The sequence below is a fragment of the Myotis nattereri genome (genome assembly GCF_964212035.1).
Source record: "Myotis nattereri genome assembly, chromosome: 11".
NCBI classification, from domain to species: Eukaryota; Metazoa; Chordata; class Mammalia; order Chiroptera; family Vespertilionidae; genus Myotis; species Myotis nattereri.
The window spans coordinates 16,012,135-16,037,004 of NC_138086.1; the positions used below are offsets into that span (position 1 = coordinate 16,012,135).

At 38.3% G+C, this 24,870-nt stretch overlaps 1 protein-coding gene across 3 annotated transcripts in view; it reads right to left on the reverse strand.

Annotated features, from left to right (window-relative positions):
- CADPS2 (calcium dependent secretion activator 2) overlaps positions 1-24,870 on the reverse strand; it is a 480,839-nt gene that overhangs the window by 39,894 nt on the left and 416,075 nt on the right. For 2 of the 3 annotated variants that reach the window (XM_081101756.1, XM_081101755.1), the window contains 6 exons: positions 21,309-21,450; positions 15,093-15,248; positions 13,604-13,751; positions 7,213-7,287; positions 1,998-2,081; positions 1,863-1,895 (listed from right to left, as the gene is read on the reverse strand). In XM_081101756.1, coding sequence (XP_080957882.1) covers positions 1,863-1,895; positions 1,998-2,081; positions 7,213-7,287; positions 13,604-13,751; positions 15,093-15,248; positions 21,309-21,450 — 638 coding nt within the window. Of the gene's footprint in view, positions 1-1,862; positions 1,896-1,997; positions 2,082-7,212; positions 7,288-13,603; positions 13,752-15,092; positions 15,249-21,063; positions 21,184-21,308; positions 21,451-24,870 lie in introns of all 3 variants that reach the window. The other variant, XM_081101754.1, reaches the window with a different exon arrangement.

A 24,870-nucleotide genomic window follows, 5' to 3' on the forward strand; every position in this document is an offset into this window, starting at 1 on the left:
AGGAGTACACCACGACTTCTTTGGGAATCATTCATAAAATAGAAATCCCTGTTCCAAAGAAACCCCATGCAAAGGCAATAAAGCTAATGGTCTATTCATTTAAACTGTCCATTTATAAGAGCCACTAGAGGCCGATACATGAAATTCATGAAAGAGTAGGCCTTCCTTTCCCTGGCTGCTGGCACTGGCTTCCCTCTGGTACCCAGAACCCTAGCTTCCCTCACAGCCCTGGCTTTGTCTGGAAGGTTGTCTGGAAGGATGTCCGGTCTAATTAGGACATTACGCTTTTATTATTATAGACTAGAGGAACCCGGGCTTCCCTCACAGCCCTGGCTTTGTCCAGAAGGTAGTCTGGAAGGACGTCCGGTCTAATTAGGACATTACACTTTTATTATTCTAGACTAGAGGCCCAGTGCACAAAATTCGTGCGTGGGGGGGGGGTCCCCTCAGCCCAGCTTGCACCCTCTCTAATCCAGGACCCCTTGGGGGATGTCTGACTGCTGGTTTAGGCCCGATCCTGGGGATCGGGCCTAAACCAGCAGTCGGAAATCCCTCTCACAATCCAGGACCACTGGCTCCTAACTGCTCACCTGCCTGCCTGCCTGATTGCCCCTAACTGCACCCCACCCTGCTGGCCTGGTCACCTCCAATTGCCTCCCCGCCAGACTAGTTGCCCCCAACTGCCCCCCCCCCTGCTGGCCTGGTCGCCCCCAACTACCCCCGCCCTGCTGGCCTGGTCACCCTAACTTCCCCCCCCGCCTGCCTGGTCGCCCCCAACTGCTCCTCCTGCAAGCCTGGTCACACCATGCAGCCTGCTGTTTGGTCATTTGGTCGCCCCTCACTAACCCCCTGCCGGCCTGGTTGCCCCACGCAGCCTGTTTGGTCGTCCCACACAGCCTGTTTGGTCATCCGTTCAGTTGCGATGGTCACTTAGGCTTTTATATATATGGATAGCAGCAATAATAAATCTGGGGACCATCTAGTTCACAGTATAAAATGTTATGCATTTACAAGGCTTGTCAGTACTGAAACCACTAACATTCATAATGACAATCTAGAGAAGCGATGCTGCACAAGCAGACTTACCCAAAGATGAGATTGTTTATGTTCCATCTAGTTTTAATTTTAACTTTTTTTCATTTGTGCTCTGATTTTTGAAAATTGGCACATATGCCAAGATATATGATTACACAGAACATTTTATGCCTTGATCATATGTGGTAATAGGATTTAAGGCAAACATTAATTTTGTTATGATTAATAACTTAAAAATGCTGCACTAACTTGTTGACTGTATTTATCATGTGAATTCTTGTACTTGAGTTAGTTTCACAATCTCCTCTCATGGGATCTTAAGCTTTTAACAAATTTAGAGGTTATAATTATTTCTCAAGAATTCTGTGAAAAACTAAATATTAAAATGAATGAAAACTGACTTATAACACTTTTGTGTTTTGAAAATTAGTCCTCTGATGTAGCTGCTTCATCTTTATTGTTACTTTAACCCTACAAGAAACCTTTTGTTTACGGTTATCATGTGAAGGGGTGAGAGAGTGAGCATTTTTTCTATAAATAGTGTGAGGCATTGCTCTCCCAGCCCGGGCTGCTGTTACTACCCTCTGCAACTGGGCTGACACGTTCTCATGATGAACTGACCTCCATAAGAGTTCCCAAGTTACAGCAGCAAAAGTACAGAGAAACCCTGCCAGGCCTTGTTACGAGGGCGAGCCCTTAAGAAAAATAAACTGCTCCCTGGGGGAATGGCACTGGTTTAAAGATTTGAAATAAACCCACAGTGAACCATGGTTATTTTTTAAAAAATAATTACATACAGTTTTAAAAAGCAAATAAAAAATACTTACTGGAACATCAACATATTTTGCAGCCGCTTTCACCTTAAGTGGAAAAGAGATAATTATGAGAATTATATTCTTAGTTGTGAATAAGGGCTATGATGAGTCAAAAGACAGCAGAAAAGAACGCATGCAAATACTTACAGTGAATGACAGAATGGATGAAAAGAAGGTGCCTTCATCGTATCTCGACAGCTTAGACAACACCCCTTCCAACACTGAAATAAACTATAGACAGTTTACGGTGAGTACTTAGAAAATTTCTGTGCATACAAACTAGTAACAGAGCAAATGATTCTTGGGACAACTTCTGCCACAGCACAGAAATCCACGAAGTATAAACTGACAGCTGAGGGGCTGACTTGCAATGTTTGCTCTTTCATTTTGAAGATGAATTCTAAGGTCCTTTTTATTTGCTGGAAATCACACAGACATTTTTAAAGATAGAAGAATAAAACATAATAAGAGTTTGGTCACTATATGTGAACTAACTTAAACCTTTAGTAAATAACTTTAAATTTAAAATAATTTTCAACTTCACTATAGATGGTTAGAAGTCCTCATCACGATAAAAAATTATAACTCTGTATGAGCATGGATGTTAACTAGACTGTGATCATTTCACAATAGCTACAAGTATCAAATCAGGTTGTACACCTAAAACTAATATAAATCAATTATACTTCAATGAAAAACATATATAAATTATAAGTAATGATAGTCAAGCATAATCAAATTCCTTCTACCATATATCACTTGGCCATTATGTAATGTTTTCTATGTATAGGAGAGGTTGAATAAAAAAAGAACAGATAATGATGTGTAACATTTGGGGCTCTTGTAACATTAAACTGAAATCTGACATTAGTTAATAAACATTTAGCAAGCAGTTCTAATTGTATATATAAGGATGAACCCCACTTTCAAAAGCTTACAAAGAAGTTGGGGCGCTAATACAGATATACACACTACAGGCTACAATAGAAAGAACTTAGCTGCAGAATATATATATATATATATACTGATTCTGTCACTCACTACTCTGTGAGCTCAAGCCAAATATTGCACCAATGCCTTTCTCCATCAGTTAAATTGTGTGTGCACGTGTATGTGAATGTGCGTGTGAGTGTGTGTGTGTGTGTGTGTGTGTGTGTGGTTTGGGGAGTATATAAAATTAAAATTAGTTTCAAAAGGGTTTTACATTTCCAAAATTCTGTATTTCTATGACATGAAAGTTAAGACATGTATACTGTAACAGTTAAAATGTGGAGATGTCTTTCATTGAGTGTAAATGTTAAGATCTGGCATGAAGATAAATAAGAGATATAAACAAGGATCTACGGCCCTATCTCTTTCCTCTTTAGAACTAAAATAATATGTACTATTGACAAATTACACACTCCCAAAGGGAAAACACTGACAAGGTTTTTTAAACATGAAAAGGGAAATGAACAAAGGCTGGTTTTTGTTCACATAGCAGCTTCTTCAACAAAGTGATAATAGTTCGAGGGATACAGCTTATTAGTCTCTGGTGACTAGAGAGCTCGCCGAGAGCGCACAGGAGATAATCTTTTCTCCGTGGCTGGTCAATTACTGTAAAATAGTTTATGCAAAAGGAACAAAAACTTCCCTATAGGTTTCTCCATCACATCATGTGCGACATGATGTAAGAACACAGAAACAAAATCATGCAAACTGCCACATGAACTTTATTTTTAAAGAATGAGGATTATGTAGAGCTGGCTAGTTATCCTAAGGGATACAAACAGCAAAAAACACAAAATTATAAATTGCTCACAACTAAAAGTCAATTTAGCACTTTCCTCCTGCCCATTAGGATTTCTTACCAATCACAGCTGGCTAACTCAACTTGATGTGGTTCGCAAAGACCCAGAAGACCAATACTCCAGGGCTATGTCAGATCAGGGGAAGGGAATTCCAAGCTTAATGGCCCTCTGTGGAAAATGCCTCGTCGCTTGTAACTCAAATCTTAAGAGCCAGTGTGTGCTGGGTGATCTCATTTGCCACAAGGAGAGAGACAATTGCTATGGTTACCAGCCAACCTGAACCGTGGAAGGCTCTGGCATAGCACCTGGTTCTCGGTGTTTTCAAGCGAGTCTATGTTTACACATGTGAGCATGCTGAGGGACAAGGCAAGGCAGAGGCGAGAGCCCCGTGGTTGGTTTCAGAGGATCTGAATTCAATTTGAAGCTTTGCCCCTCTCTGGCTATGAGACAGCAGTGTAGACATTTAGCTTCTGTGCATTTATCAGTAAAATGAAAAAAAAAAATAACAGCTGTTCTGCCTGTTACAGGAATGGTATAAAGATCTGTGGAGATGATTTATGTGAAAGGACTATGAGAATGGCAAAATATGAAATAAATGCAAAGAATTAATCCTCTTGATATAATTAGCTAAATCTTTATCCATTATATAAGTCTACAAACCTAAATGTGTTGAGTCACACGTTAACAGGGGCAGCTTTAGGATTGTTTAGTGATGAGGAGTAATAATGAATTTGGTCATCAGTGACTGGTTCCCATACAATTGAATGATATCTAGGAAGGTACAACAGGGTTGAGGCTGTAAGTCAGAAGATCTGCATTGGAATCCCATCTGTTTCTAGGGCATTTGGCTGATGTTAGAGGAGCAAGGCTTCCAACCCAAGTGGTCTGGCTCCAAAGCCCATGATGTTTACCATCCTGCTACAGAGGTGTAAGCATTAAACGAGATGACATAAGTAATGTGTCCAGCACATAATAGGTGCTCAATAAATGTCACTTTGTTGTAATAATTTTTATGGAACACCTAATAGGAGAAATTAAAAAAAAATGAGTCTTAGCCCTCTCCCTCCAGGAACATACAAACTAGTGGGAGAGACAGACACGTATACGATTGTTCACCACGCAAGGCCAGAAGTGTCAAGGGCCAATGTAGATGGGCAAACAGTGTAACTGAAACTAGAGGAGGGAAAGAATGACTGACTGCAGGATATGGCTGAGCTTCCTTTACAAGGTGACACAGGGGCTGAGCCACAGGGTACCAGAAAAACGGTGGATAAAATGACACCTGGGAAGCCCATTGGCACATGAGCCTAGGGCAGAAGTTCCCCTGCTTGGCAGCCTCTCTGGCTTGTCTTCTCTTCAGAGTATGAAGCAGCCTTGGGTTATATCCAAGTCAGTTCTACGCCTGGACCGGTGTCACAGCATTCTTTGCTTCCATTTGAATAATAGGGGAGAGCCTGTTCTTGGGTTCCCCCCAACCCCAAACGATCTCTGGGGAGGCATGACTCCAAGGACTTACACGGCAGTGAGCAGCAACTGCACCTCTGGGATCAATGAGGGGAGCCGTGCAGTTCCTACAGGAAGGTTATTCTTTGTAAAACTAAACTCTACTAGCATCGGGATTGACTATGACTAATAACAATATATTTCCCATCTGGCTTTTAATTGCACAACACAGCAAGATTCCAAAGAAATCCAGTTAAGTGCTGGGTTTGGTTGCTGTGTCTTTAACTGCTTTCTGTGAACTTTCTCCGTGCAGCTTAGGGAGTATGTAAATACTCATGGGCCTGCCTTGCGCACTCTGCTCTCCGGAGGGTGTCCGGTTGGAATGAAACACCGTCATCTCCTTCTTCCCCTGCCCTTTATTGTGGATGCCATTTACTGGGTTTGTTGGAATAATATTTAACACATAAACTCTGTCTGGGTAATTACCAACTTTGCCTCACCCGCGCATACTCTCAAGGCAATGAAAGATGAAAATATTTTGAAATGACTCGTAGAATGAAACATAAAGCAGGCCATAAGGCATGCTGGCTTACATTTTCTGTGGAATTTTAATAGGGCATAAGGTTCATTTTCCTACATGAATGGAGAGTAGAAACTAAGTCTAAGAAGTGGTTTGTGAGGATTCTAGCTATAGCGTGGTGGTTCGAAACACATACACTTCTTGCCTTTTTAGCTGCATTTCATGAAGTAAACAAGGGATATCTATGTCATTTATACTGCAAGTTATAAAACCTTCCACAGAAAAGAGATTCACCCATAAAACAAGGCTGATCTTTTTTGGAGGGTGTTTTGCTTTGAGTGGGGCTAGAGATATCTATAAGCAGATGCTTCATATTTGTTTGGTAATATCAGGACTAACTAGCAATATTAAAAATCCACATGGAACCAGAATACCATGGACTGGAACAAAACAGGTTTCCTTCCCTGAATGGGAATATTAATGTTCTGATGAAATGCAACTGTTTCTTCCTCACCCTCTTTTTTCCATATGTGAATCCATTTTCTCTTTGAGCCTCTGATCCAATAACTTGTAAGAAGTCTTTCCAGCATATCCACATCGGAATTAAGGATGGGTAGTATCTGACAGCATGGATTTACTCACGACATACCTTGCTCGGCAAGTTTCTTAGACAAATTCCAAAATATCACACCCAGTCCAGATGCCAGTGAATTCTCCATACTTTTCTCGTTTTCTTTCCCCTTGCCCCACAAATAGAATGACTTATATTAATTTACTTTCCTAATGGCTCCTAATAGTGTCTTATTCCTTCTAAGCTCATACTTGAGTTGAATAGTTGTCTTCTGAGCATATGGACTTGATCCAAAAAGTAAATTTAATCTAATTAAGCTCACCAGGTTGAGCTGGAAATACTATTAATTACATCATCTAGGCAGTTAGGTTGGATTTGTTCTCTGTCCATCTTATTCTTAAGAGTAATTCAGGGGGAAATATTCTAGGTTATCAAAAAGAATATGGGTGTGTGTGTTTACACCTATACAACTATATATTTATATCTATATCTATATGTATTTAGTGACAGAGCGTATAATGTATATTCTTTTTTAAGTTCCCTTTTGCAATAATTGATGAGTTAGAAAGTTGAAACTTCCTCTCAGGGACAGAACTGGAAATCTTCAGCATATAGTTAAAGCCATATTCCACAAGTTTCTGTGACTTTCATACAGGAATTTCATACAGAAAGGAATACCACAACAAACACATTACACTGAAGGACTGATCACTATGCAATCAGCCCTGGACATAAAACAAATTGTATGAAAACATGAATGTGAAATAATAAAGTATTACTAGAAAATAGATGTTTTTAAAAGAATAACAATGGCAAGTAAAGCCAAAATTAATTCTAAACAAAACTCAAATATTGTTGAGAAAGAGTGTTCAGATGTTGCTTGTAACTTTCTTAAAATTTGAACTTTTCTTTCATCTTTTAAAACTACTATTTCTCAATGAGGTATATAGAAGCATAAGACAGATATTTCTAAAAATTCTCAGAAATAGAAAATATTTTTAAAGTTTGATTTTAGAAGGTGAACAAATAGTACATTACCTTTGAAACTAGCAGGGAAATGATTTCTTTTACAGTGTTGTCAATCAAATCATCTATTTTGGAATGGTACTGTTGCTAGATATTAAGAGACAAAGACACATTAGTTGATGTGGACACAAAACTTTAAAGCTACTAGTTATGACATATCCGATTTACTTAATATGATCATCTTGAACACTAGAAAAACAAAACTTTGAAAATGATCTACCTAATCAACACTTTTTGCATTGTTGTTTGAAAATTTTCCCATGTGCTTTGTTGAGTTAAGCAGCTAATGGGGTTATTATATACATGAATTGAGTTCTTATTCTTATTCAGACGGAGGAATGTGAAGGATACTTTTTGTCTTCTCCTCTATAATTAAGGTGGCCATGTATTTTTCTAAAGGGTTGGTTTAGCTGGAGAAGCAAAAAGACTAGAAAAAGATTTAATTAATACAGCATTTCATGTCTGACAACTCTCATTCATAAGATATTTTAAATGTGCTCTAGAAATAAAATGGGCTCCCAATTGTTCACTCTAAAAGGACGTTTTTGTCAGTGCGGAGAGCAGCAGTTTATACAATTCTCACAGTATGCTTAAGCAAGGGAAAAATTAAAATTTCATCAACAAAGGTGAATAGATGGTAACAAATTAATAGGCCATAAAAGATATAATAAAACGGCACTCACTCCCCATCATTTTATTACTGCTTCCTCATGAAAAAGGCACCTTTAAGTAAATGCAAAAAAAAAAATCTATTTAAAATAAACCTGAAAGATACATACACACACTCTCTCTCTCTTTTGCTTTCTTTAGAAAATACTAGCGAGTTCCATTCTTAAATTAGCAGGAGCTTCAGCTTCTATGGCGGCATGTGAAGGCACATTCACGTAAACAGTAATTCTTCCTTTAGAAGCATTTATCTGACAGCTGATTGTCCCCAGGAGCCACTTCACAGAAAATGTGACTTGTAAAGACTAACCCTATCTTGATGGTTCAAGGCTTCTTGGAACAGCTAACATAATGCATAGAGTAAAAGTACTCAGGTCAGTGTAAACATTAGACCAACTTAGCTGCTGGTTGGATGGCTTCCTAAGATGTAAGTTTCTGAAAGCTATTTTTTTTTTCCTTCTGAAAACATGTCTCAAAGTTTCCATACAGAACAAAACATCAACTGAGCTCTGCTTTGGAATACGCAAAAAATGATTCCTCCCCGGAGGCTCTGACAGTTACAAGTGGTCGTCTACCTGCACACGCAATAAAGAAAGGAAGCATGATTTTGGGGTGTGTGAATGATTTTCTCTCTCTGCCTGTGTGTGTATATTGAGCAGTGTTCTAAAATCAACAGACATCTATAAACGTGGCGCTTCCCAGGCATGTATTCTGCCCAGTAAAGTGAAGTACTAAGCGTCCCTCTCACTTAAAGCCTTACATGTCCCAACCTTGTGCTCCCCGGAGGACAAATGGAACAGAAACATAGAGGTAGCTTTCTATTGCATTACAGGGATAGTTTTGCTTTCAGAACAACTTGGAGAGAAGCAAAAGGGGAGAGAAAAATAAAGGGAAAAAAGTAGAGGAGAAAGAGCCTGAAAAAGCTGGTTGGTTGTTGAAAAGGCCAGAAGCCCCCTCCCCCCCAGGCACGAAAAAAAAAAGCCAGACTCCCCCCCCCCCCACTGGGCCATGAAGGAGTTTATGCAAATGAGCTCTGCCCCAGCTTTCCCTCTGCCACTCTCTCTTCACAGCCTCTCCCTTCAAATTTGTGTCTGTGCAGCAGGGGGAGAGGAAATGCCTGACTGAGGCTCCCTTTGGGGTAGACTAGAAAGGGCAGGCAGCAGAGGCCTTCCAGCTTCTCACTCCCTCTTACATGGGAAGAGCTGTAGGACATACAGTGATGGAGGCACCCAGATCTCCAAATGGTCCCATATTCTTAAATGTGCCCTATCCTCATTGTTTATCTCTATTTGCCATAAATTTCATTTTTTAACTCAAAAGTCATCAAATGTCATTAGAAGGCTATTGGATAAAAAATAGTAGAGCTTCCACGTGTTAAACTTTTAGGTAGGACAAATTCAGGCAATTCTTAAAATCAAGGGATGAGCCACAAAAGAGGTCCCTTTTGCCTGGCCGGCAGGACTCAGTAGTCAAGTGTCAATCTATGAACCGGAAGGTCACGGTTTGATTCTGGGTTGGGGCACATGCCCAGGTTGCAGGCTCAATCCCTAGAGTGGGGTGTGCAGGAGGCAGCGGATCAATGATTCTCTCTTATCATTGATGTTTCTATCTCTCTCTTCCTCTTCCTTCCTCTCTGAAATCAATCAAAATATCTTCTTAAAAAGGAGGTCCCTTTTTATTGAAAGGTAGGGAAAAGCCACAGACCCTGGGGGCCACAAAATCCTCCTATAATACATATTTTTAGAATGCTATTTTGATACCCGATCTAGACAAATCAGAATGGGTGAGGGGAAGAGGGGGAGGAGGGGAGAGGGAAAGTTAAAAAGAGAGGAAGAAAAGTATACACCTTAAATATGCTATTTTAAAGGACAAACTCCAATAGGATAAGCTTTACTAGGTTTGTATAATATAATAGTTTGCTATTGTAGATTTTTCTGATTAGCTCTGACTGACACGAATATTAAATATGAATGCTGCTGGGAACTTCCAGAAGCTGCTCTGGCTGCACAGTTGGCCAGGTGGTCAGGGAGCATTGTGGGTGGGAATGGGGAGGTGGCTTCAATTTTCATATTTTACTTACACTATTTTGCAAAGAGAATAATCCACATATGTCACATATGGAGAACAGAAAGTTAGGTAAAAAAAAAGTTATTCATTAGGGGACCCAGACAAACACGAGCACAGAAAAAGATCACAGACAGATAAGAACAGAATTGATCTGCAGAGAGATTTATGTTACCTAAGTTAAAATTGTTAGATTTTTCATTTAGAGAAATAAACTATAATTTTGATAAAATTCCGCGAAGTTTTTGTCTGCAATAGAAAAAAGATAAAGTCCTTAGCATATTTCAAGTTCGATCAGTAATCCTACATACAGGGCTATGGTAGGTTCCAGACTAAATTCTCCCATCTGCCCTCAAAAGTAAGCTGTTGGTGCATTTATTTTCCAGTAGATAACTCTGAACTCAGATTAACAACAACCCTTGAGGAAGTCTTACTTCATGGAGCTCAGGGAATTCAGAGATCAGGCATAGGTCTGAAACCCTGGCCCTTCATCACGTGACACTCTGGTAATTATCACCATTTCACTGGACTGCTCTCATGTAAACACACAAGAAATGGAGACTAATTAAGTGCCAGTGTAATCCAGCATTCGTAAAAGATGTTGGTCCTTCTCTTGGGATGAATTTTAAATGTATTTGAGTGCCAGTTCTAGAAATGAAAGTATTTCACTGCAATTGAGAACAAATCCCTTACAAGAGGCCCCCTGACAGCCCCCTAGTGGCCCCGTTAATGTGCTCTCATCCTGAACGGAGGGGCCATGGGACGCTCTGAGGGTAGATGATTAATCGCCTAAGGCCCACGCAGTCATCTGCGTTTCTGCAGGGATGGATAAGAAGGATTTCTAAACACCGGTGGTTCTGTGATCTCAACACCTGTCCCTGGGGGACTGGTCTGAGATGGCTGACTCATTACACACACCTGTCACACGAGCAGTTCTGGGCTGTGGCTGAGCACGTTTGCATCAACAAGTGTCATGTCAGAGAACACAATCATAACTCAGGAGCCATGTGGGTAAGGCGTCAGGAAGGTCTTATCCACTGACAAGGACAATGTAACAATTTACTGGAGATTGTGCAGAGGTAATTCCTTTATCATTTAGAAGTCATCTCTGCTAGATTTACCTATTTAGTTCATATTTTTTTATAAGTTTCCAAATGCGTAATGGGCTAGTATTTTCAACACTGTTATTTGTTGCTTACTACAGAACGGAGCCCACTGGCTCACCTATGCATGTAATATATTTATAATTTACACCAATAACTTATCTCAAGCCCATATAGAGCAAGAAAGTCTGTGTAATTATGTGGGTATATTTACTGGCTATTAAAAGCAAAGTATAAAGTCCTTCTTTGGCACTGAAATTCTTGTTTACCACTTTTCAGGGTTGCTGATGGGTTTTACACCTGCACATTTTGAACGAGAAAGCTGTGGGGGAGTTGTTTCTGGGGAGAAGGTATAGATGCAGACATAATGAATGGTAGCAGATGACCCTTCAAAAACCACCCACCTATTAATGTAAAGACTCATTTGGCAGTGCACTGATGTCCTGTCATTTGCATATGTGCCTGTTTTTCTTTTTAAGTGCAGTACCAGAATTGCTTCTAAGGGGGAGAATTTTTTAAAGCAGAGATAACAAATCAGTGTGTTCATTCCACAAACATTTACTAAGTGCCTACTGTGTGTCAGGCACTGCAGTATATGCTAAACTAAGAACAAATGGATAATTCCAGTCTTAGTGAGAAGAGGCAAGATAATTCAATAAACCTGATGAGAAATGGATGGGCTTATTATAAAGAGACTTAAGACAATATTCTCCACTAGACAATCAAAGGCTTACCTCTGGGTATTGAAAAACATGAGGTGAATATGAGCTATTGATATCCAAACCAGCTGCCTCCTTATTCAGATAATTAGAGATAATAAACCATGTTGTAAATGATCAGAGAATAATTACTGAACACTCTACAGCTCTTAGGCAGCAGATACTTAATAGGTAAGATCATATGCTACGGTATTAGCAATACATCATTTCCTCCTCAATTGCCCAAAGAATGAAATATGTGCACATAAAGTGTGGTCAAATAGCTAATGTCTATATCTGGGTTAAATAAGTATGCCATTCACAAGCAGTAGGCCTTCTCATCCTTCTGCTTAGATGGAATTTGTTAGCCCAGTAAAGAGCTGAGGTTGACTCCCAGGTACCAACTCTAAGACTTGTAAGATTTAATATATCCACACAGCACAAAACCATTTTGATTTATAAATATATATATAATCTAGTCAATCCTGTATGCATAAAGGTTTTCACACAATGTTCCTGAGTCTCTGTGTGGTACCTTGAGAAACCCTGTGTGGGGGAGGGGAAAGGGTCCTGATACAGGCCTGCCTCTCTCTTCCCCCACAGATGGCTCCATCCCAGGCCACCAGTGGGAGGAAAGACTGTATCACTGGTGGCCATGTGCCTCACTGAAATCCACAACAGGGTTCTTTTGTCTGAACTAACCTTGAGGGTGGCTTTCTGGTCTTCGAACTTAGGGGTTCCCGTGATAATGCCATATGTCATTTAAAGCCCCACTCTACATTTTTCTAGTATTAAAGTATGCAGAAGACAAATGTATTTTGAAAATGTCAATAATCATTCTGCTTCTGAATTTACTTAGAACTCAGTTTAAAGGAGAGTGAACTCATTTGGTTTTACATGTAAAAATCTAATAGCTATTTGTAGATTCTGCAGCCTAACAGGGAAGAAACATTCCCCTTGACATTACTCAAGGTATTTACATATGTTTTCACGTGACTTTGGGCTATTGCTATATTATAGGAAGCTGTTAGCATTTTACTCACATGCAGAAACCAAAAACTTGAAAACAATTAATTTTAATTTGAAAATATGAAAATAAAAATGTACATTGACAAAAATAAAAATTCAAATGAGAATGTGGTTAAAAAATGAGACTTACCCATTGACTACCAAACTGGATCATGTCATGGGAAAAAAAGACGATGGAGAACATAGGAAAGAGTAAAGAAATGATGAAAAAGTAATTACAATGGGGGAAAATGCAACAAAATGTCAACATAAACAGATAATCTAAGAAAAAAACAACCATTTTCACTCAATCATGACTCTCAACAAAAACAAATCATGGGATAAGATAATTTATTTCTGAATGTAGACAAATATACACAAAATTAAAAAAATGGGCTATTTATTAAAGAGAATAAAGCTTAATTTTCAAGTATATTTCAACTTGGTCTTTAAAAAAATAGAAATTTTTGTGTAAATAAAGTATTTCATATGTTATTTTCTGTAGCTTGTTTTTTGGATGCCAACTTTGTCTATGCTAGATTTGTATAAACAAAGCAGGTAGCTTTCTCATTTGCTTGTGAAAAGTAAGCTTTATGTAAATACACAACACCTAAGTTGTTAAAAGGTATATCTGAAATTCAATGGCTATTTGTAAATTGGTAGGCAGTCTTCATGTAAAAAAGAAGAAGCTGACAGAAGCAAAATATAAAGGGCATTCCATATCAGACTGAAGAGAACACCAAAAATTTGCATTGGAGAACTTGGTCTTTTTAATCTAATCACGTGGATGAATTTTGGAGGCAGTGCTGTCCGTTGCCAGGGCACCAGTGCCACATTTCCACATGTGACGCTCAACCCACTCACCTCTTGTCCTCCGTCCAGGGCACAGAGCTTGGTGCTTTGCTTTTTGGCATCAACTAACACATTAAACATGGTACACACAGACGCGGGAATGCGCAAGTCAGTGGTTTTGTTTGCCTTTTGCAGCTTGAGTTCAAATGCAGCTCTTGTTCTATTCATTAAAACATGAATTCAGAGTAAGACATTCTGACACATGTCCCACCTGTTTTGTAAAAGTGAAATCAACACGACGAGATGCTAATTTAAAACATGCAAATAAGGAGTGTGGCAGTGCTTGGGAGCAGGGGGTGGGATGGCCTTCTTTTCAGGTGTCTCATTTTATATTAAACCTAGCTTTTTCAGTCACTCGGACAATATCTCTACCCACAGGAAGCAATTTTCCACATCTAATGTATCACTTTTAATGGAACAACCTCACAGTTTCACTTAACTACCTGAATTAAACATCCAAGTAGAAAAATCACTTGCTTCTCCGCATTAGAGCAGAACAAACCCTCCATGTGAAGATTTATTGCCAAGTCAAAAGACAAGTCTGGAAAACTCTAAAACATCATAATTAATAGTTCAACACAGAATGTGTAATTCTTTTACGTCCTCGAGATTCTCTTTCAAATACCCAAAGTTGCAGTTAGGTTTTTGAAAGAAACTGAATAACAGGCAATTTGGAATTGGTCTTGATGAGTATCAAAAGAGCATCTACTGATTTGAAACGTTAGAATCACAGATGATGAACATGATTTTCTTAAAATACATTAAATTATCTAATCCATGCCTGGCCTTGGAAGGCCATCATTATTCTAATGACTGAATTGGTCTTGCTTTAAGAATTCAGGATTATTCAATTGCTCCAACCAGCATTTGTTATGCCACTATTGTTCTTGTTCATATTATGAACACAGACAATAAAAAAATAGTGCTTAGCTAGTTAGGATGCAATGCTGATTTTGTAAGAACAATTAAATATGAAAGCACATTTGGAAGAATCCAAAGCCACATAACTTGTTTCTGGTTAAGTATTGAAGAATGAGAATGGCTACTTGGAACTCACCTGATGGGGATAGGGAAGACCAGAAAACACAAGTGATGGCGCTGATCATAATTAGAATTTGCCAGGCCATTTCATGGTGCACACAGTACATAACAGGAAAAGTATTTAACAGACCTTTTCCATATGTCTCGGGGAGTACCGCCTTGGGAATTTAAAGCAGTATTCCAAGACAGGGAACAATAAACACAATAGAAATGATTAATGTGGTATGGGTGCTACTGATGAGTGCAATGGTTGGGAGACCTAAAAAAACTACCAGGCCAAGTTTATGAATTACCTGGGTCCCCAGGATTTAGGTCAGAGAACCTCATGTCCAATAAATTTTTGAAGAGTAGTACATATTGAAATCTTTCTTGTGACAATGATATAACAAATATTTATTTGGCGATAAGTGGTATTCTGGGTGCTGGCATATTAAGCAGCAACTAGGAAATGCATGTCTACCTTTTGACACAGGCCTCTATCATATCACTGGCCATCAGTTTAAGTCTTTGCTCTAAGTGGTGGGCAAATTCTTGTTCTGGCCAGTGTAGGTCAAGGACAAACATTTGAAGTGCATCAAGTTTCCAAAAAAGGTCTTCAGATGTTGCTGAGCCATTGCTAGAAGAAAAAGGAAAAATGGACATCATGAACCTCCACTGTTAGCTCTGAGGTCACTAACATATTGTTTTTTCCTCTTTGTGTCAATTTCCCTCAGTGAAAAATACCACATAAAATTTCTAATACAAATATTTTCTTTGTTCAACCTTCTAATTTTCCCTTTTCACTTCTCAATGAATAAGGCAAGGCAAAGAGAACTAATTATACATAAGAAACCATAGTCAGGTTTCTGAGGAAGGGATAAAATGGATAAGGCTACTTTATTAAGGAAATTAAATTGTGTACATAAGAACAAACATCTTAAATGTTCTTTACTAATCTCTAGGAAAAAGGTCAAATATATAAATATATCCTTCTAGAAATTCTGAAAAATATGTTTTATGCAAGAAAATCCATACTATAGCAACTACTAACTTTATTCTTCTACTCATTGGCATGTGTTTCTGTCATTAAGATGGATGGCTTCTGTCTTTCTACAGGTGGGTAGCCCCTAAACTTTTCAATTACAGGTAAAGGTGAAACAGGTACTGGAAATGAAGTAACAGGTCGGGTAGGGAAGCAAATCTTATACTCGAAATGCTTTGTGCCTTTTCTAGCTCATAATTAAACCTAACAGTATTAGATATGGTTTACCACATTCAGTGTGGGCTAAAGTTGGAGCAAAATCATGTATTTCAGGTCATTACCTCTAACTTGGAGCCAATATCTACTATGCATTCATTACTATAGTGCAATTATATTTTCAGTCCATGTATGAAGATAATTTGTACCAGAGTATATATACTACTGGGGCTATTACTTTCCATTATGCACATAGGTAGCCTAGTAGAGAAACAAACGTTTTGAAAGTAAAATATTCCTATATTAAAACAAATTGAAACTTGGTGTTAAAAGAGAACAAAAGAAAACAAAAGCAGCTATATGATTCATTTCTCTTCAGCGTTCCAATAATTATTTAACATATGCTAATCTAAAATGTATATTTTTAGTTTGTAAAAGAAAATAAGAAAAGTAAAATAAACTCATTCATCACAAGGGAATAGTGGAAAACTTTTAGAAAAGACTAGAGGCCTGGTGCATGAAATTCATTCACGGGGTGTGTGTGTGTGTGTGTGTGTGTGTGTGCGCGCGTGTGCGTGCGCGCGCTGTGGGTCCCTCAGCCCAGTCTGCACCCTCTGGAAATCTGGGACCCTTCGGACATCCCTCTTGTAATCTGGGACCGCTGGCCCCTAAAAGCTAGCCTGCCTGCCTGATTGCCCCTAACCGCCTCTGCCTGCCTGCCTGATCATCCCTAACCCCTCTGCCTGCCTGCCCAATTGCCCCTAACTGCCTCTATCTGCCTGATTGCCCTTAACCACTCTGCCTGCCTCCCTGATCGCCCCTAACCACTTGCTGGGGGCCGGCCGGCCGAGGTGAGAGGCTGTGGTCATTCTGGTCTCTGGTCATTCTGCCGTTTCGGTTGGTGGGCTTTTATTACATAGGATAACATTATTTAAATAACTATATCTTAATTAGCCGGCTTTAAAAAATCACTTCTACTCTGCTCCCCCATTTTCTCTCTTCCCACTCCCACCCCAAGACTCGGCATCTTAGCTCCATCACCAATCTCCTTTGCTTTCCTCCTCCCATTCTCCCAATAATTCCTCATGATCTCCTTGTCTAGCCAGGTTGCCCTCAGAGTTAAATTCTACAGGGACCAATCACAGCAAAGCACTGGGATGACCCATCACACGTTATTCACTAACTATCTCCTAAGTTTAGGTGCCCCCAAAGTATCATTAAACAAACAAAAGAACCAGAACAACACCATGCTGATATTGCTGTGAAAAATATTTGAAAAAATACTATATTTACTTCTCCTTTTTGCCATAGATATAATAAGAGAAAAAAATGACCAAGCAATCCCCGCCCCCCTTATATTCATAGTGCAATATTTGGTACATTAGAGGACCTATGTTTTAAGTGTAATTCAATATAATTGGCTAAGAAGCAAATCAACTCCTTATAATTTGTTACTTAGGAGAAAGATTAGTAGCTATTTGAAACACACATGCATTCTTTAACAGCAGACCAAAACAGCAACAGCAAAAATCATAATCAAAACAAAATCCCAAATAGAACAGGTAGAATTCTATTAAAATAGACTTCCTCATTAATTATATGTAACAAATCTTTATAGAGAATATGGATATATATTTCTTCTGTTCTTTAAGGCTATGGTATGATTCTGAACAATACATGTGCTTAATTGGGAATGTAATTAAGAAGAGAAGTGTTTGCTATAATTAAATAGATGAAAAAAATGTAAATAGGTTTGCTCTCAAGCTGGTGTAGATAACCTGCCATTTTCCCCAGAACTTTTTCATTCTAAAATTATTTCTAATGAGTGACTTATTCCTGAAAGTATTATTAACAAGGTTAAATAATTCACATATGAATAACAGACTCGGGCAATTTCCTAAAAAATGCCAGCAGGAAACTTACCTTACTAATATTCAGTTTCAGAGCCAAAACACCCAGAATGAGGATGTTCTATTCAGGGAGAGATGTGGGGAAGCACTGCGTAAGGTGATTTATTCATTAGTAGACAGGGATGTATCTTTCAAACCCATTGCTCTTTGATATTACTCATCTTCTCTTAATCAGTAATTATCGTCTTAATTCCTTATACATGTGAAATGGAATTTTTTTTTTGCTATTTACTGTTTTCTAGCAAAAATTCAAAAAACTAATTGCAATGACATGTTCATCGTAGCATTATTTATAATAACCAAGATTTTGGAGCAGACAAGTGCCCATCAGCAGATGAACGGATAAAAAAGCTGTGGTACATTTACATGATGGCCTACTACTCAGCCTTAAAAAAGAAGGAAATCTTACCCTTTGTGACAGCATGGATGGACCTGGATAGCATTATGCTAAGTGAAACAAGCCAGTCAGAGAAAGACAAGTACCAGATGATTTCACTCAACTGTGGAATCTAACAAACAAAATTAACTAACAAGCAAAATAGAGATAGACTCATAGATGGAGAGCAGGCTGACAGCTGTTGTTGGTGGGGGGTTGGGAGGCTGTATGTGTCGGGGTGGAGGGACTGAGAAAAAAAGAGAAAAAACGCATGGACTCGGACAACGGTGGTGATTGCTGGGGGAGATGGGGGTAGGGGAGGTGGAGGAGGGTATGGAGTGATAAATGGTGATGGATGGAGATGTGATTCGGGGTGGTGAATATACACTACAGTATACAGATGATGTGTTGTGGAACTGTGCACCTAAAACCTGTGTAATTTTGTTAACAAGTGTCACCCCAATAAATTCAATAAAAAGGAAGAAAACCCTGAATATTTTCTGCCACTTTAAATTTTTTTTAAAAAAAGGGAAAGGAAAAAAGACATGTGTGGAAAAACTGGTAAAATACAAATAAATTCTGTAATTCATTAATAGTAATTTAGTTATAAGGTACGTTTCATCATTTTGATAGCTGTTCTATGATTATGTAAGACATATATTAGAGAAGCTGGGTGAAGGGTATTTGGGAACTCAATGGAATTCAACTCTTCTGTAAGTCTAAAAACAGTGAAGTTTATAAGAATATGATGAGCACATCCTGGAATTCCTAGCACAGGGGGAATGGAACACCAGGTAAAATCAACATACACTCACTGGATATTGGGAAAAGCTTCCATAAGTTCAGAGAACAGACAGACAAGATCTCACACCCGGAGATCCTGAAGGGAAAGTGATTCAAGAGAAAAAGTGGATTCTAATAAAAACAACCAGATGAGATAAGTAAATAAATTACTTTCCGGGCAAAGTTAGAAAAACGTAATTGCAATGACATCACAACATTATGAGTAATTCTGACACTTTGACAAAGAGCCTAATGTTGATTATCTTGGCAGGTAAAGATAATGGTCATTAACTTAAAACATTTTGTATTTGCCCAGAATGATGAAAGCACAAGCACTTAATTTACAAAGCCACACTGTGTCATGACTGCTGTCTTGAATGGCAGGTCACTTTAAGAAGGAGCTCCCAAGAATGAGATGCAGGGTTTACACACATCTCAAAACTAATAAAACAGTGATAACAACAACAACAATAGTCTTAAATTTCATAAGGTAATGTCCACAATAGCATTCTTGGTTAAAATCAAAATTGTTATACAGATGATAAATAAGGATGCAAAAAAGTTAAATTATTAAACAGTGTAAAGTAGTACAAAATTTCACAAACTTATGAAGGTCCATTATACTTCCTAGGTAACTCCTGAGCACACATAGACACACTATAATGGCCCAAAGCATTTGCCTATATGAGTAAGATTCACATGTAACCTAATATCCTAATAAATACTATGAGTACAGTGATGATATTTAACTTGCAGAAATATTGCCAAACCATTTTGCAAGGTTGTTCTCTTTCTTGGTCTTTTCTCGATTGGATGTAGACTAGACTGGGATTACATTTGACAGGTGATGGTACTGTAGGTAGAAAGGATGCTAAGCAAGCTCTTAACCAGTATATTCTCTGGAAGCAGAAGAATGATAAGTGAGGGCTCTGAAGTCAGGCAAACCTGGGTTCAAATCTTACCTCTATCACTTCCTTATTGTGAGATATTGGGCACATTTTACTTCTTAACTTCTTTATGACTTAGTTTCCTTAATTGTAAAGTGGGGGTAATGACATTTACTTCACAGGGTTGTTATAAGGCTTAGAGGCAATCAATAATTTGGCACTGTACCTGGAACATAAATTCTCAATAAATTATAGCTATTTTTCTCCTAATTATTTACTTGCTAGCTGACTTCAGATGTCATCTTGGGTCAAGTATGGGATATTAATGGGTTCATTTGAATGCTGTGAAGGTCATACTTTTGATAACTATACTGTTAAGGATAATAATGATGATGATTGATGATAGTAATAACTATAGTAATAACAATCATGATGTAGAATAGCAGTCGCTATCATTTGTTGAGAAATTAGGATGTGCCAAGTGCTTTTCACAGCTTTTTAAAAATCCTCACAAGAATGTCTTGAAATCAGGTGTCATGTCCAGTTGAGAGTTTAGGGAACTGCAGCTAAGCAAGACTTAAGAATTAATAAACCAGGGTCTAAATCCAGGGCTCATCGATTTGAAAGTCTGTATCCTTTTCACTTTTATGACTCTCAGTTACTGAATCTACAGTAGGTAGGCTGGTCACAACATGGAGTTAATAAATATGGTTTTTAATGATATAAAGATCATTTAAAAATAACAAGACCCATCAACTGAAGGGACAAAAGAAGACCTTGCTGGTGTAGGGAAATAAAGGACAATGCCTTCTCTGCAATTAGCAAAACTGTTCCTTTAAAGGTGAGACTAATATAAAAAGAGAAAACGATTATATTCTCGAAACTGTTCTTACAATGGTTTTCTACACGCACAAGAGAAGTCATGTGGGCAGTAACAATGCTGGAGCCAGGCAAGGATGCAGACCATACTGTTTGCCACACTGATGGCCTGACACTGGAGAACTCAGGTTATATCACTTGGGCCAGAATCTACAACCTGAGTCACAAAATGACCCTTGCCCCACAGATTACATATAAACTACATCAAACCAGTGAGTATTTAAAAAAAAATCTATATCATTTATCATCCATGTGCTAAGCTTAGATCGATAGCTTAAAAAAACGAAAACAAAGCCAAAACATAGTATTCCTCAACCAACGATGATAAATGCCATGCAATCTAAACACAGCTGCACAGAACACAGCCCAGGCCATGCACTAGTTAACACAGCGCCAGGAAATAAGTGAGGAATACACACGTGGACTCATTTAAAGGAGCCATCCACGAAGGAGTAGAAAAGCTAGGAATCTGTGGAAGATTAAGAGGCAGACTTGGAACTTTTGGAAGAGCTACATTGGGAAGACTGTTGGCGATATTCCTGTAAAAAAACAAACAATGGGGGAAGGGACCACCATAAGCAATAACTACAGATGGCCATGTGGAAAGTCATAAGGTCAGAACAGAAGAGGCAGATGCTGTATGGGCACTAGGCAAGATACCTACTTGACAGGCTGCCATGTCTCTTGCTCAAAACCTCTGTGAATTGACTGGGCGATGGAGGACTCCATGAGATCGACGTAGCGAACAACCAAGGGCACAAAGATTTCTTGCAAGTGTTTGTGAAACTTTCCATTACACAAAAGTGCTGAAATAGTCAAGCAGAAATAGTGTTTATCAGAGAGAGAACATCAGGCATTTGGAAAATATGGGGGGAAAACTTTTCCTGAAAGAGTCGGACACAGAAGAACTAATAAAATATAGATGATAATGTATCTTGCTCCTTCTATTGAATATCATGTCTTGAAAACTGATTAAGAAGTATAATTGACCTTCTAAATATGGATCTCAAAAGCACAAATAGATTATATTTCTATGAAATGTTCCTGGAAGTGGTTTGTCTTTACTTTCTAAGAGGTTTAACACATGAGGCATATGACCACTTGCTAGTGAATCTCTATTCGAGGGGGTTGCTGGGTCCCCTAAAGGTCTGGACACATGTAAATACAGCAATTAAACCATTACAATCCTGGTACCATGTTGTGTGTTACTGAAGAGCGAAACCTCTTCAACTCTAAGAGCTAAGCTTGACTGCTCCTAAGAGAAATACTTGTTAAATTCACTAAGGGGGTGATGGTGGCCTTGGGGATGTCTCTTCTGATTCACGAACTTATTAGTTATCTGTGGATTTTCTTTTTAGTCATCTTGTTTTCCATTTGTGTCTTTAAAAACAGTCAGCACAACACATCACATGCACTTTTCATTTGCCCATTTGCCTTTAATGAATTGGGCATAAAACATTCTACTTAAAGCAGCTGTAGAAGCCTTAGAGTTTACACAAGGTGTACCTACCTCCATGAGAAGATGGACGCTTTCTATGCACATGCTTTCATTAGAACATACATCAGTGCTATAGACTGAATGTTTCTGTCACCCCCACTCAATGTGATGGTATTAGGAGATGGGGCCTTTGGAGGGTAACTAGGTCATGAGGGCAGAACCCCAAAATGAGATTATTGTCTTCATAAAGGAGATCCTGGAAGACCCCTGACCCTTTCATGATGTGAGCACATAGCAAGAAGATGGTTGTCTATGAAGCAGGCTCTTATCAGACACCTAATTTACCTGTACCATGATCTTGGACATCCTAGCCTCCAGAACTATGAGAAATAAATTTTTCTTGTTTTAAGCCACCCATACTATGGTAGTCTGTTATAGCAGCCCCAACAGACTAAGACAGTCAGTATGTGCCTACACTGCACCGAGACAGAATAGAGAATCTGTAAAAAAATACTAAGTTATATTTAATAAAGAATTTGTAATTTTTCAATGATGGTACACATTTTTTCATGTGAACATATCCTAAACCCAGTTGTGATTTTAAAAAATAGCCCTCAAAGTGAGAACATGTTCATTTAAAAAATGTTCTCCGTGTTTAGGAAAGGCATTTTTTAAGTGATGGTATTTTAATTGCAACTAAATGACAAAGGAATCATTCATGGGAAATTTGGAGGGAAGGTTTCCAAGTAGAGGGAGTAGCTAGCACAAGAGTTTTAGGGAGGGATAGCTGGTACTCTGCAAACAAGAACTGTGGCAGGAGTAGAGTGAGGGAGAGGGGAGAAGAGTCCAAGATGATGTCTATATTATGGGACATGGTGAGAAGTATGAGTTTTATCGGGTGCAATGGGAAGCATTATTGTTTTTATTATTACTAAGTAGAGGAGCGACATGATATAATCTCTCTGGCTCCTGAGTGAAAAATGGAGTAGGTAGGTGGCCAAGGGTGGAAGCAGAGAAGGTGGTTGGTGCTTAGTTCTTTACCACACTAGACCAGGTAAAAGATGATGAAGGTGATGGTGGTGGTGATTGTGGTGCCTTGGATTAGAGTGAAGAGGTAGAAGATGAGGAAAAGTCCCTCAGTAATTTCATTCACAGATTTGAATAGCTGTATATGCTTATAGTTACTAAATCTAATTACTAGCAACTCTAATAGCATTGTCTTATACAATACTTATATTCTGACAATATCTCATATAATCTTTTTCAGGGCAACAATACCCTGAAAACTAGTTGTTGTTGTTTTTTTTAATTTGGGAAAAAATGTGACACTGTGGTGGAATGAATATAAAAATTCCTACTATATACTATTTTAATTAAGTGATTCTTAAATTTATCAGAGTCTGGAAAACTACAGAAACACAAAAGTGGAGTAGGAAGTAATTCTAAATACAGAAGAATTACAACAATGATTTTCTCCTCTCTCTAGCTGATATGGGTTAGTATTTCTTTAAATATGTTTTTAATAATTTTAGAGAAAGAGAAAGGGAGGGATAGAAACATTGATGAGAAACATTGATCAGCTGCCTCCTGATTGCTCCCCACTGGGTATCGAGCCTACAACCCAGGCATGTGCCCTGACCGGGAATCATATCAGTGATCTCTTGGTCGATGAGCCAACTCTCAACCATTGAGCAATACCAGTTGGGTGAATATGGTTTAGTATTATTTGTGGCTAACTAATATTTTTCTGGCTTATCTATATGCTAAATGATTTCCTATTAAAGTGGGAATAATAATTATATTTAAAGATAAAAGTCTTATTTGGAAGACTAATGTTATCTTAATGATATTTTCATTAGCACTGAAAGAGGCTTTATTTATTCCTGGAGATCCAATCGTGGAGCTAGAAGGCACTACAGGTCATGTAATTTAGTTTCTTTTACCAAATGTCACGAGAATAGGATGCCGAACACCAAGGAGGAAAGATTTCTCTCAGACCATCTAAATAACTGTGGTGAGCAAATTAAAAAATACACCCAAATCTGAATGCATTAGATCTCTACCCAACAGCTCTCCTCTTCTTGCTCTTCCTCATCACTAGCATTTTTAGTGTCAAACATGGTGCCAAGTGTTTGATATGCATTCTCTCATTCAATCACCAGAAAAACTATGAGATAAACACTATAATTTTTTTCAATCTTATCAATAAGGAAACTGAGGTGCAAAGCGTTTCGGACTCTTGTCCAAGTTATTTAGTTATTTGATAGTAGAACATGAATTATACCAGAGCCCCCTCTTAACTTCCACAGAACTATAATGCCATCATCCCAATTTGTTACCATAAATCATTATCTGTCTGTCCATCCATTCACATATCTGTCCAACCTACCATCATCACATCAGCATCTTTTAAGACCTGGAATGTAGTACAGTATATGGTTTTAGGTTAAAAAATATCTTGCAAATGACCAACAAATTACACCATATCTTAGATGAATTATATGTTTTCAGAGTTAGAATATTGAAAAACTGTTACAATATGAAAAAGACAGGAGGTTGAGTAAAACTGTTATATTCAATGAATTGAAAAATGAATTAATGCTGTGAAAATATTCAGTGTGCTTATAATACACATTAAAAGCAGGACAATTTTACATTGCTATATAGCCAGACTGTATGCCTAAGCCTTAATTTATATGGCCTATTAATAAAAAATATAGAACTTTTGGCTGTACATCTTGATAAGCACTGTCATTATTTTTTACTACTTCAAGACCAAAACACATGC